At 34.9% G+C, this 12,967-nt stretch overlaps 3 protein-coding genes across 13 annotated transcripts in view; 2 read left to right on the top strand and 1 right to left on the bottom strand.

Moving 5' to 3' along the window:
• Positions 1–2,819, bottom strand: part of Ppn (proteoglycan-like sulfated glycoprotein papilin) — a 101,566-nt gene extending 98,747 nt beyond the window's left edge. For 2 of the 5 annotated variants that reach the window (XM_070300830.1, XM_070300832.1), the window contains exon 1: positions 306–549. In XM_070300830.1, coding sequence (XP_070156931.1) covers positions 306–508 — 203 coding nt within the window. In that variant the 5' untranslated portion in view covers positions 509–549. Of the gene's footprint in view, positions 1–305; positions 553–2,696 lie in introns of those variants that run through there. The other 3 variants (XM_070300834.1, XM_070300833.1, XM_070300831.1) reach the window with 3 other exon arrangements.
• Positions 2,820–6,240: 3,421 nt separating this feature from the next.
• On the top strand, positions 6,241–10,462 carry Rsph4a (Radial spoke head protein 4a). Its single transcript, XM_070300746.1, has 11 exons — positions 6,241–6,396; positions 6,694–6,883; positions 7,025–7,224; positions 7,348–7,435; positions 7,835–8,092; positions 8,233–8,355; positions 8,754–8,907; positions 9,051–9,214; positions 9,317–9,534; positions 10,019–10,185; positions 10,289–10,462. Exons 1-11 carry the CDS (start codon positions 6,278–6,280, stop codon positions 10,366–10,368), a joined length of 1,761 nt encoding a protein of 586 aa, XP_070156847.1. The 5' UTR covers positions 6,241–6,277; the 3' UTR covers positions 10,369–10,462.
• A 1,696-nt stretch (positions 10,463–12,158) lies between these two features.
• Rrp46 (exosome complex component Rrp46) overlaps positions 12,159–12,967 on the top strand; it is a 117,700-nt gene continuing 116,891 nt past the window's right edge. For all 7 annotated transcript variants that reach the window (XM_070300426.1, XM_070300424.1, XM_070300427.1 and 4 more), the window contains exons 1-4: positions 12,159–12,330; positions 12,410–12,523; positions 12,590–12,711; positions 12,799–12,942. In XM_070300426.1, the coding sequence (XP_070156527.1) occupies positions 12,231–12,330; positions 12,410–12,523; positions 12,590–12,711; positions 12,799–12,942 (480 nt within the window). In that variant the 5' untranslated portion in view covers positions 12,159–12,230. The remainder of the gene's footprint in view (positions 12,331–12,409; positions 12,524–12,589; positions 12,712–12,798; positions 12,943–12,967) is intronic.

Raw genomic sequence — 12,967 nt, 5'->3', positions numbered from 1 at the left:
TTAAACAATATAATAATTAATTATGCGCTATATATACATGATTCAATATCCGACTAAACGACGACGCTATAGTACAACAAGTAAACGCAAAAACTATCTAAGCTTTTAATTAAAACTCTCTTTAAACGAACTGAGAAACAGAGATCTATAATTTGTAATTGAGCATTGAATTTAAACGTAGGAAAAGGAAAAAAGTTGGCAATAAGTATGAAGAAGGTGCTCAAAAATCGAATGTGAAAAAACAGAGCAATGAAAGACGAGAAAGTTAAAAAAAAAAGGCGCGAAAAGAAAAATTTTCGACTAACCACGTGCTCCTAGTGTTCGTCATGCCCGATGAGGATGAGCCGCGGGATGTACGTAGAAGCCGGAAAACCTTTCTCGACACTCTGCTGAGAAAGGACCCGAAGGAGCGATAACGCGCACCACCTCCGCGGACGGGAGTCGGCCACTGACTGAACGTGACTCCGATTCTCTCTGGAACCGGGAGGAGGCTGCGTCGACCGGTCATGGACCACGGGCCTGCGGCCTTCCGACACTGAAGTCGGTACCGCAAATTTCGCTCCTGCCCCCTTATTCCACCGCGCTTACCGGCTTCATATCTCATCAAATTTTCTGATAAACTTGCACGACATATTTACCATATATATATATATATATATATATATATATATATATATATATATATATATATATATATATATATATTAAAATTTATTCCAAGTAAATTTAAAGAAAATTTTAAATGTTATTAGATTCTTGCCGATTAAATATAACAGAGTTTTTAATAATTACAATCATATGTAATTACTAGTTTTTATAAAGAATAGAATGAGATATAGGAATAAGAATAGGAATGACATACGTTTCCGTTATAACAAAAAAAGAATTGGCGTAGATACGATGTAAATATGATTTTTATATATAAATACGCGGATAAGTAAATTATAAAATATCGGTGTTACATTGATAAAAAAAAGAATGAAGATTATAATTTTTTTAATATATAAGATTTATAATCCAAGGAAATAATTCGTTCCACTCGAATGTGCATACATGCATCATTTCTAGGACATAAAAATAAAAGCGAACGTATAACATTCAGTAGAACATCTAATTGAGATAAGACTCGTAAAGTGCAACGGAAGCGTCGATAATTAAACTGTTCAACATCGAGAAGCATTCCGATATATAATCGTATGTATTAATTTCATATCCATAATACTAAACCAATTGTAAAGGAATATTTATTTTTTTGCAAGGAACAAAAATAAACAAGAATACCAATCAATCCTTGTTGAACTAAATTTAATTGAAATACAGACTGTCCGTTTTTTATTTTTGTAATGTTGACTATGTAATGTAAATAAAGAATATAAAATAAAATTTTCGAGGAATCCTTTGAATGAAAACTCCGTTATATATGCGTTAAATATTTAATCTAAATATGAATTTTACTCTCTCTATTTAGCATTGTCTAAAATTTTTTATAAGATACGTGAAATGTCTTCCGTATCATTTTTACGCGCAATAATAATAAAAATAATCTAATTCAAAGTGCCTTTAGAGTTATTGAGAAGATATGAGAAATTTGGCATGCTACCGGTTTAAGTAGCCCAAGGCCGAGAAAAGATCGCGATCTCGCGGCTTCTGGAAATCCATTCATCCGTTCATTCACTCACTCCGCGGACGCCTTAATGAAAAGTGAGTCGGCGAGGGCGGTCGGGAACAAGCGATTTACGAGCGATAGGCTGATGCGTAGCATAGCGCTTGAAAACGGCGAATGAATAATGTAAAACCTTCTCGCGATACTTCCTTAATAGTAGCGAACGCGTAATATTACTTGTGACTAAACACACAAACATTATGCATGAGGAAAAGAAAAGATAATTTTGATATTAAACTTTAAAAAATATTTGATATACGTAAAGCAATATGCAAAAAGTTGTGAAATTATTCGCATATTCAAACAATAATAGAAATCTCGAGAGCAATGCATGGAAAAAGAAAGTTTTATTTATATTTATTTTTAAATCGATAAAAATTTAACATAATATTAAAAAAATCATAATTATTTTCTCAAAAACACAGAGATTTTGACAGAGAAACAAGGATCTTTTTGAAAATATCTTGCGCTTTTATATGACATAATCATTGCCTAACGAATCATTTGATTGGTATATCATACGAGCTGTGTTTTTTGTCCTTTTTGCCACGTAGTATTATATAATTATCATTGAAGAAGTTAAACTACATTTTTAAGATAGGATGACGTTACTGGAGTTTGGACGATTTCAAGACGTGGAACGGAGAAGTGGAACTTTTAATAATAAGATCCAGTAGACGTAAACTCTCTCGCGCACTTCGTACTAAATCGTTTTAATAATTGCGAGAGGATTTATCCGAGAAAGAGTAAGGTAATTCTCCATCTTGAACAAAAAGACTTTCACTTGCTATTCAGCAAGCTACGTCTTTTCATCTCGATGCAATATTTTTGATATCAACGTTTCTCTTTAAACAACACGCGATTTTTTTATTAATAATATATTTTATTAATCACATGCCGATTTTTATTTCGTTATTAAACGAGAGAACCATTTTCGAGTGAAAATGTAAGGAAGATTGATAATCTAATGAAGACAGAATTAATTATCTCATTAATTCAATAAAAACAAAAAGTATTTGCGATATTAATTTACCTTGATAGTCGATGGTACATGATGAACAGCGCGGCTCCCCCGTCCTGCGGGAATCCAGGATGCGAAGAGAAGTCGTTATTCCTAATACAACGCCGGTTTTTGTTCCTCGAGGCTGTAGGGCCTAAAGGCTATACGACACGGAAGCCGATCCTCACGAAAGGACGCGCGCGTACAACTCACGGAAGAAAACTGACCGAAAGAAGCGCGGAACCCGAAGAGAGAACCGACCCCCGATATGAGTTGCTTTCGGTGAGAAGAAGAGGGACCAAACGGCACAACATAGGGGAAAGAGAGAGAAAGAGAGGAAGAAAATGTGAGGAAGGGAGGAAGGGAGGATGAGGAGGGGGAGGGGAGGGATGAGTAGAGCTGGAAGAGATGGGGTGGTCGACTGGCAAGAGAACGAGATAGTTGAAGAGAGGAGGAAAGGTGGGGATTTCTTACTCATTCATACTCCAACGCTTCCGCGAATTACGGGCACCAACTCCTCTTCCCCCTTTTACCCTCCTCTTCCTCCCCCCCCTCTCTTACTCTCTCTCTCTCTCTCTCTCTCTCTCTCTCTCTCTCTCTCTCTCTCTCTTGTCGTCCACATTCGAAATGCGTTCAATGCCGCCCGATTAACGAATTTATCATTCGCAGCTTTTTTTTCAAACACATTACTGAAGCGTAAGAAGAACAAAATTCTTTAAGAAAAATCTCAAAGATTTTATTTTCGTTATACGAAATTCTTGAATCTGTTTGCCTTTATACAGTTCACACAACGCGCCATTTACTCCGTGATTAGATTTTCTTTCTTGCAAGAATTATTAAATGTGTATGAATCTAGAATAGCTTCGTCCATAATAAAAATATCAATCCTCCGACAATTCTTAATAAATTATAAGCAAATAAAATTTTGAAAGATTAATTAATAAAATAAACATATAAATTAAATGAAATTAAATTAATAAATTACGCGCAAAATATAATAGCTTTTTAACTATACATAATTTAATTACTAAAATTAGTTCAATTAAAATAATTTCAATTTGAAATATTGCCGATAAAACAATTTCTATATAGCTGAAAATTTAATCGCATTGCGAAACATGAATATATATGTTATCAATATTTGCTTAATTAATATATTTCAGGTTAAAAGAGCCTTGATTCTAGTGGCTGCGATGGAAAATGAAATTTTCCTTGACGGGGAAAATACTGCATTCCTCGTCTATCGAACTATCACGCTATTCTGTGCACGGGAGCGAGATATTCGAACTCGTTTATCATCGTTATCGGTCGAGAATCGCATCTGCGATAGACGGTCATACATTAACGGCTTTTGTTAATTAACGCATCTGGCCGTCGCGCGAACAATGCGCGTCAAACGGCAACGGCTATTGAATTTCGGCGAATCGGATAATCCGCGTTCTGCGCTCCAAATCTGCGCCCGTTCATCCGATACCAGCCCGGCGAATAATCACACCCTCGCGTTTTATTAATCGACATACCATTTTGTTAATTACGCGAGAGTATTATGCGGCGGCGAAGTACCGGGAGAAATGCCGAGTGACGCAGCTGGCCCGCTTGAAAAGCCCGTGTTTGGACGCCAACGCCGCGCCGGCGGCGTGGTGTGTGGTATCCAACACCACCTGTTATAACTCTTGAAATTACGAAATCCTGTATCTATCTGTTTGCAATCCGGTCTGTTTGAAACTTGCCACGTGCTCAACCTTACGTATATAGCGCAGCCATAATTTCACCTTGTTGACGATGCAGCAACGAATTGTAATTAACGCCACGCGTGCGCGCGCGTTCCGCGTGACTGCGATTCTACAATATATTCGGTACAGTGTCGATAGGAAATTTCATATGCGAGAGAGATGTGATTTATAAATCAGAAATGTTATGGAATTGCACGCTATTAAGATGCAAAACTAATGCAGACTCTTGAAATTCTAAAGAGGAGCAAGAACATGTTATGTCCTTGCATCATATCCGTGATCCTCGCTTCTTTTCTTAAAAACATTTATAATTTTATCAATAACAATTCTTATATTTATAGCCGCTTATATACTTGACTACGTCGATGAATATTGGCAGATCGACATTATAGAGACGTGATTTGCATAATAATCTATGCTGGTCACGCAAGCGTAGTACAATACAAGGTTGCATAATAAAATTGCGAGTTATTAGGAGCTGCAAAAAGATCAGGAATTCCTTGAAACAGCAGCTTTTTTTCGTAATATGTTGAAACATCTTGTCATATACAAATATTACAGCGCATATGGGCGTCAGCTATATACACACTGGAGAATAGTCACTGATAGATCAAAGAATGCTTTTGAAAACCATTACCTCATAAAATTATTTTAAGATGATTTCATTTGTCCACAGAATATTGGACGATTAATATCACAAAATATATTTTGTTAAAAACATATTTAACGCAAAAATTATATACATGAACAAAATCTTTATTTAATTTTTTATGCTGAGAGAAATGATTTAATAAAATATAATATTTCTCTTCTCTCTCTCTCTCTCTCTCTCTCTCTCTCTCTCTCTCTCTCTTTCTTTATTTCTATTCAATAATTATTTAAACGAATTTAGAAGCAAGTACAAGAAAACAAATATTTTCATTATCATTTCTGTCGAGGCTATTTTTAACGGCATAAACTTTCGAAAGCTTTTGATCACAACACCTCGACATTTATCGCTGCGGCAGTTTTTAAAGGCAGGACACGTGTTCTACGCCATAGAAGAAGGGTGGGCGTCAAAGGAAACAGCCAGTGACCGAGAAGCATCCATCATATTTAGGACACCCGATAGACGATAACTATGCTCCAGGATGCAAGCTGATAGAAACCGTGCGTGTGCGATTCATCTTTATTGAGTCACGTTGTTCATTCATATTTTCCTCTCTCTTTCAATTCATTGATATTATTTAATGAGAATGGATATTATTATATCGTATGTAATCGTATAATCAATACAGCGCGATAAAAAAATACGAATAAAATATGAACAGATAATATCAGATGTTAAACAGATACTTTAAGCATCATCATAATATTATATGCATTATTATTATTATTATTGTATATATTTCAATGATTTAATATATTTATACTTAGCGAAAGCAGCTTGCTTTCAAATAATAAAAAAGATTGAATCGTTTTTAATTATTTTCTATGCTACATTTTACGTTTTCACTCGAAAATAGGTTCTCGTTTGATAGAAATGCGTGGGAGACATTTATCTCAGCTATCGTTCCAACTACTTTCAACAAAGTTGATTAAAAATATTTTTGGTGCGATGCGTTAAAATAATTAGGTCACCCCAGATAAGATTTTTTATTTCTGTAACAGCAATCGCGGCGATTTCGCGACACAGGATGACGCTGAATAAGAAGAAACGGATGAACAACGTCGATTAAAAAAAATCAGTTGGAGCTGATATAACTTACCAAACAATGACAGCTTGCGTAGCGGTTACGTTACTACGATAATATTATACTGAGTATCCGGCGAGATGTGACGTCGCATCCAATTTTGCGAGCTGGTTGGATGCAGTGAGACGTGAAAAATAGCATAATAAGAATGGAGTATTCTTATACCGTAGAAGAGACACCTTCTGACGACGTTCCCAGCGTAGAGCACGATATTCGACGCGCGAAGAAATTTCTTCAGAAACACAGCACAGAATCGGGTGACAGCTTGTAAGCGAGCCACTGAATTTCCTACAATAAGAATTATGCAATTGTATTATGCTCCTCGTAATGTATTCTTTTATTTTCAATATACACACAATATTTCACATTACACTTACTATCATAACTGCATTTCGCAAAAGAGATCCAATGATGCGACCATGGTATAAAAACAATTGTTCCATTGTTAATCCTGAAATAAAATTTTTTTTATTATAAAAATTTAATAATAACGAAGAAAAAAAGTATGTTAAATGAAATATCGAGCAAACGGATTATTAATTTATTCTTGACGACCCTTTCTAGATACGACCATCTAACTGAACTTTTAGCAAAACTACTTGCTGAGCAACCGCGAAACGCAATCGATATTTTCGAGGAATACAGCAGAAAATTGAAGGAGGAGAGATTTAAGACTAAGACGGATCATCTTCGAGATCTATATGTACCACCGGTGCAGTACGACGATGCCAAGAAGCTCATTAAGCTCTTCCAGGTGCGGTTTGACAAGTAACAGATAATGAAACCGCGATATACACCGAGTCTTCCTCGGATAAATAACATGCAAATGGCGCAATGGATGCAAACTATAATCTTCGTTTTACTGTGCCTTTCAATCTTCCTGCAATCATGGCAGAGTGTAAAACAGATTGACGAAAACGATCAGGAGAGAATGGAGGACGTGGAGGAGGACGATAAGAAAAAGAAGTACCCCGACATGTTGGATCTTTTGTTCTACTTCGAGCAGACGGGTGTAGGGTTGCCGCGACACGAAATGGTGTTGCTTAATTTATCGATTCGGAAGCTGGCCTCCACGGTGCCGCTTGAAAATATTAGGTACTCGATTTGAATGTAACTTGCGTTATTTTGGACTTGTATATCTCACACTATTTTCTATATGTTTATTTAATACATATATTTATTTAATACATATTTTTTAAATATCAATTTGTATTTCAGATTTTGGGGTAAAATACTTGGAAAATCTAAAAATTATTATGTAGTGGAGGCTGAATTTCAAGCGGACGAACTTGCTCGAAGATTAGAGGTAAAATATTAAATATAATACGTAATTAACATCTTCTGACATGTTTCTCTTTGATCTTTGCCACGTTTTTTCCCCCAAAGTAATTTACGTGTCATAAAAAGCACACAACAGTTTAATTCATTAAATATACACGTTATCTAAAATCTCTAATAACACTTTTTGTCACGCTAAAAGAATGGCTTGTACTAATATTTGTATTTATTAATTCATTATGTTTATCGTATATCTAATTTGAAAAAAAAAAATAAATTAAAAGAAATACATATTTGTCGCAGTATTAAAGTAGCTTTATTCGAATATTCTTCAAATAAATGAATAAATAATATAGTTATGTATATTGTTCCGTGTGTGTAAAATCTTAAGATCCTCTTAAGAATATCGTAACATTTTCTTTAATAGCAAGAGAAAGCTGAGGTACAAGCTCAAAGAGAGAAAGAGGAAGCCGAAATCGAAGCGGCAAAATTCGCAGAGGAAGAAGCCGCGGCAAAAAACGAGACGGAAGCCGTGGATGAAACTGTTGGAGCAACGGAAATCTCGTACGAGGATACGGTAGTAGGAAAACCCTTGGAGCTTGTCTTTCCTCCGCTACCTGTTAATCCGTGGAGACCATTGCCGGAAGTACCGGCTGAAAGAATCGGGAGCGGTCTGAATAAAAAAGTGCGCGCGTTCACAAGCTCTCAATTATTATCGGGATACCAAAGGCGATGCGTATAACGAATTAATATTCAATTCGCATCACATCGTCTTTTTTTTTTTTTAATAATCTCTCCAGCTCTCACGCTCCGCTCCGTATTTAGGTATATTTTGTATGCAACGCGCCTGGGTTGGACGAGTGGATCGAACTTCCGGCGGTTACGCCGCAGCAGATAGTAATTGCACGACAGATTGTCCGATACTGTACAGGAAACTTGGAGACACCGGTACGTGATGCCTTTTAATGAAGGAGCCCCAGGTTAGAGCGATGTTATTTGCGAACACGTCCGTAACGCATCTATAACGTTAACCCACATACTGTCTTGTTATCCGCGATATCTGGTAGCGTGCGTAACGATGTTAGAATTACACGAGACGATTTACGGTAATGATAGACGAATAGGACGGAGAGAGAAGGATGGTAAACCGCGGTAAAGTTAAAAGTTTTTGATAAATATATAGCGATTAGTAAAAAGCGTAAGAACAAAATCACTCCTCAGTAATCAGGCGCAATTAACGAAGTACATTAAAGTTAATGGAAATCAAACAACGCTTAAACACAGTTTAATAAATCTATTCTCCATTACTTCGGTGTTGTTACGTTATTTTCGTATTCACGGGGTAGATTCACAGCTTCCCGCCGTTTTCCGGTGTCGAGAAAAATTATCTTCGCGCACAAATTGCAAGGATCAGTGCGACCACTCACATTTCGCCGATCGGCTTTTTCACGCTCGGCGGAGAAGGCGAGGAAGAAGAGATCGAGGAAGAGAAAGGCGAGGGTATAATACATTTAAATAAATTTCTTGGATAATCTTTCGAAAAAAATAATGAAAGGAGATGCAAACCCGAAGAATTTTTAGTTGCGTTAATCCTATTTATGTACATTTTTTTTTAATCATTTTTTTATCATTTTACACAGCAGCCTATATAGAAGGAGAGTTATCAGAAAACATGCGTTATGAACCGTTATCGATCAAGGATCTCGTAGATCCAACTATGTCAAATTGGTGTCATCATAGCCCGTATATTCTCGAACAGGGACGAATTATATGGTGGAATCCCGAGAAAGAGGAAGATATAGTGGATGTTAGTTAATTAATTATTTTATAGTCACACTGTAACATTCATAATTATTTATAAGGATATTTGTCCTCAAATTACCTGACAGGAAGTTTTAATTATTCGTAGGAAGAACTCGAGGAGGAAGACGGAGCGGAGAAAGATGAAGTCGAGACGATCGGGAAAGAAATCGGGCCACCTCTCTTAACTCCTTTGTCCGAAGATGCCACTGTTGATTCCACGATACCGTGGACTGCCAGACAATCGTCATATCTGCAACCAGATATTGCAATAGCTTTAGTCAGATCGAATGTATGGCCCGGAGCTTTCGCGTTTGCTGTCGGAAGGTATGTTATGTATTTATCATATATAAAATTTTAATTTAGATAATTAAAAACTAGAGAGAAAGAGAGAAAAAGAAAGAGAGAGAGCTCTATTATTAACAAATATATTAAAATAATATCATATAATAATACAATTAACAAGCATATTGTTAAATTATTAAAATTATTATATTATTAAATAATATTACTGATAATAATAATTCTCTTTCTATTTGACAAGAAAATTGCTGCGGAAAAAATGTAATATAATTTATCGCGATAACATAACGCGCCAAATTGAGCGTAAAGCAGTTTGAAATATATCTATTTCATATCCTTCACATGCGTAATTCACTGCGCGTTCAATAACCTTCTCATCCCGTTGCGAGCATTTTGTGGTCTACGCTAACGCGGACGAGGAAATTATGTTGATCCGTAGTCAGGTTACAAGGGAATTAATGCACGCGGGATTGCGTTAATGTAATTTTAATGATGTCATTTCGCGCAGACGCTTCGCGAATGTGTACATCGGTTGGGGCCACAAATACAACGCGTACAATTATAGCCCTCCCAATATGCCGCCTATTGAAGATCAGTACAAAATCGGGCCGGAAATCATGGAAATTCGCGATCCCACCGTCGACGAAGAAGGGATATATCGAATGGCGCCGACAGGTAAATGATAGCATCGAAAAAATAATAATAGTTTCTACAGAATATGATTGTGTGTGTGTGTGTTTTTACATTACCCGAAATAATTCTCACTCCGCAGAACAAGAAGAAGAGATATTAGATGAAGAGGAGGAGGAAGACGAAGAAGAGGATGAGGAGGAAGAAGATGAGGAAGACGATGAATAACTTTCTTCGCGTACGTCGCGCGTTCAAATGCGATATACTTTTTCGCTCGATTCAAATATTTGATTCAGATATTCTCCCATAGAGTTCACTACAAGATTGTTGCAACTTGGCGTATCGGTAATGTAGGTTTCATTTCAAAGCACTTCAAATAATATTATCAAACTAAGAGAATCATATGAAAGACGTAAACACATATATAATATTGTTACAATGTTAAATTGCTTGAAAAGAGAAATACAGTTGTTTATTCTGTGATACTCGCTTTGAGAAGATATTCTTTTTATCGAATATCTGTTTTATATTTTATCAAATATCTGTTGTGCTATTACCAGAGAGATGCCTTTCGAGTAAAGCAAGTTTGATCGCTCTGAAACCGATTGATGAATAAAACTCATAAACTCTATCTTGAACTTTAGATTAATCAATGAATGTTTTAAGCAAGCCTTTGATTGATTAATCAAAATCTTGTACTTTAAAGATAAAATAGCGTCAAGAACGGAGAATGTACTTTATATTTATATTAATCAAATTCTCTCAAAACTTATTTTCGATCAAACATAATATATTCATCGTAAATTGGATTTAATCGCTCTCAAAGCGATTGAACTTTGCTTCACTCAAAAAACGCTAATAAATTATCGATAGGGTCACCTATGCCGGACAGATCGAAGGGGAAAAATCAGATAAAGAGAGATATACTGTTATTATATTTTTTATATTAATATTTTTAAATAAAATAAAAGTAAAAAAATAATAGAAAAAAAGAAGCTTCATTCGTTTTTTTAAATTAAAATGTCGTATTAATACATATCTAAATGTCCTAAAAAGAAGTATTATTTTCGCATTGCCCGGCTTTTAATTAAAATTCTGAATGGAATTTTATAAGATAGAAGAAAAACACTTAACATTTTATACGCTAAAAAAACAATATTGCACAAGATATCGCGATTTTTTCACATTTTATGATATTTTGCGAAAATGTAACAACTGATAGTATCATCGGCGATCATATAAACGTGAAAAAAATTAATTAACGCTGTCAACAACTGAAACTACTTAAAAAACACGATTAAAACTATATAGAAAAATATAATTAATTATTCTTGTATAAATTTGTTTATAATAGCTCTTAATGTGCATCGGTGCGTGCAAGTGCATTCAACTGAATTTATAAATTAAAAAATTAATTGAATAATATAATTATAAAAAAAATTAATAATAAAAAGTAATATAAATTAAAAGCACATGATTTGATAATGTTTAAAATTCTAAATACTTTTCAAGAAAAGAGTGAAAGTAATTTATTGGAAATATTTTTTACACATTATATTTAAAAATTAGGAAAAATATTATTAAGAAAATTTATTTAAGAAAATTTATTTCACTTTACATGCGCATATACAAAAAAAATACTTCAATTATAATTTATTATCGTTGTAGTATATATTGGAATGGCAATACATTACGCGCAGCTAATAATATATATTAGTCGATTTATAATGTTTTCGTACCTCTGATCCATAATTATGAATCTAGCGCATGCATCAACCGATCGTTTTACTATGGCATCAAAAAGTGAATCTGGCCATGTAGTTCCGCCGGTTTTAAAATGAATCCAGTTAGCGCTACTGTACTAGTTAAGAAAACAGTTTCACGAAAAACGGCGGCGTGGCCGCTCTCAGGCTTCTCTCTGTTATTACCAAATGAGTTTCTTACTTTACCGATAGTTCGAAATTGATTACGTGATTGGTCACGTGCATTCGACAGTTTGTCTTTTTCGAATAGTTAGAGTGTAACCTCGTATTCGTGTTGTTGTTCCGCCAATTATTTTACTAGTAAAGAATCTATATAATTTGAACAAAATGACTGAAGAGAATACTGAAATTGATTGCGTATTACGACCGATGAATTGTGAGATTAATTTGCTGTCGAGGTCTGATGGTTCCACAATGTTTATGCAAGGTATGTAATGAACATCATCGTTATATAAACAATCTTATTAATTTAATATTTTCTGATTCTTATTCTCCACCATGTATAGGCGATACCGCTATTATCGCAGGTGTAAACGGCCCCATGGAAGTAAGGAGCCAAAAAATGGCATACGATAAAGTTTCCGTAGAAGTTACATATACACCTCTTAAAGGACCAGCTAGTAAGTTGATATGGAAATTCAAGTCTTATGAATTACTGTTTCAGTGTTGTTTATCAATTGTTACAGAGATAGATGATAGATTAATAGAAATGTATATAAGGGAGACTTGTGAATCCGCTATATTAGTTGCAATGCATCCTAATACTATGGTATGCATCAATTTGCAAGAGATGCAAGATTTTGGCGGAGTAAGATTTTGTTTCGTTTCATTATGTCAATGACAAATCTTTCTAGTAAAAGCAATGTGTGAATAAAAAGAAATTTAACTTTTACAGTTATTGGCTTGTGCTATTAATGCATCATGTCTGGCATTAATTAATTCAGGACTTTCTATGAAATACACCATTGCAGCTATAAGTTGCATGATAGAAAAAGAAACAGGAAAAGTAATTATAGATCCCGATAGCACACAATTAAAGGTATCTATAATAATGACAATTAATA

This window comes from Polyergus mexicanus, unplaced genomic scaffold (genome assembly GCF_030449975.1).
Source record: "Polyergus mexicanus isolate NDT 795.1 unplaced genomic scaffold, iyPolMexi1.0 SCAF_8, whole genome shotgun sequence".
Taxonomy (NCBI): Eukaryota; Metazoa; Arthropoda; class Insecta; order Hymenoptera; family Formicidae; genus Polyergus; species Polyergus mexicanus.
Note: the sequence above shows the minus strand (reverse complement) of the source record. Positions and strands in the feature narration are given on the sequence as shown.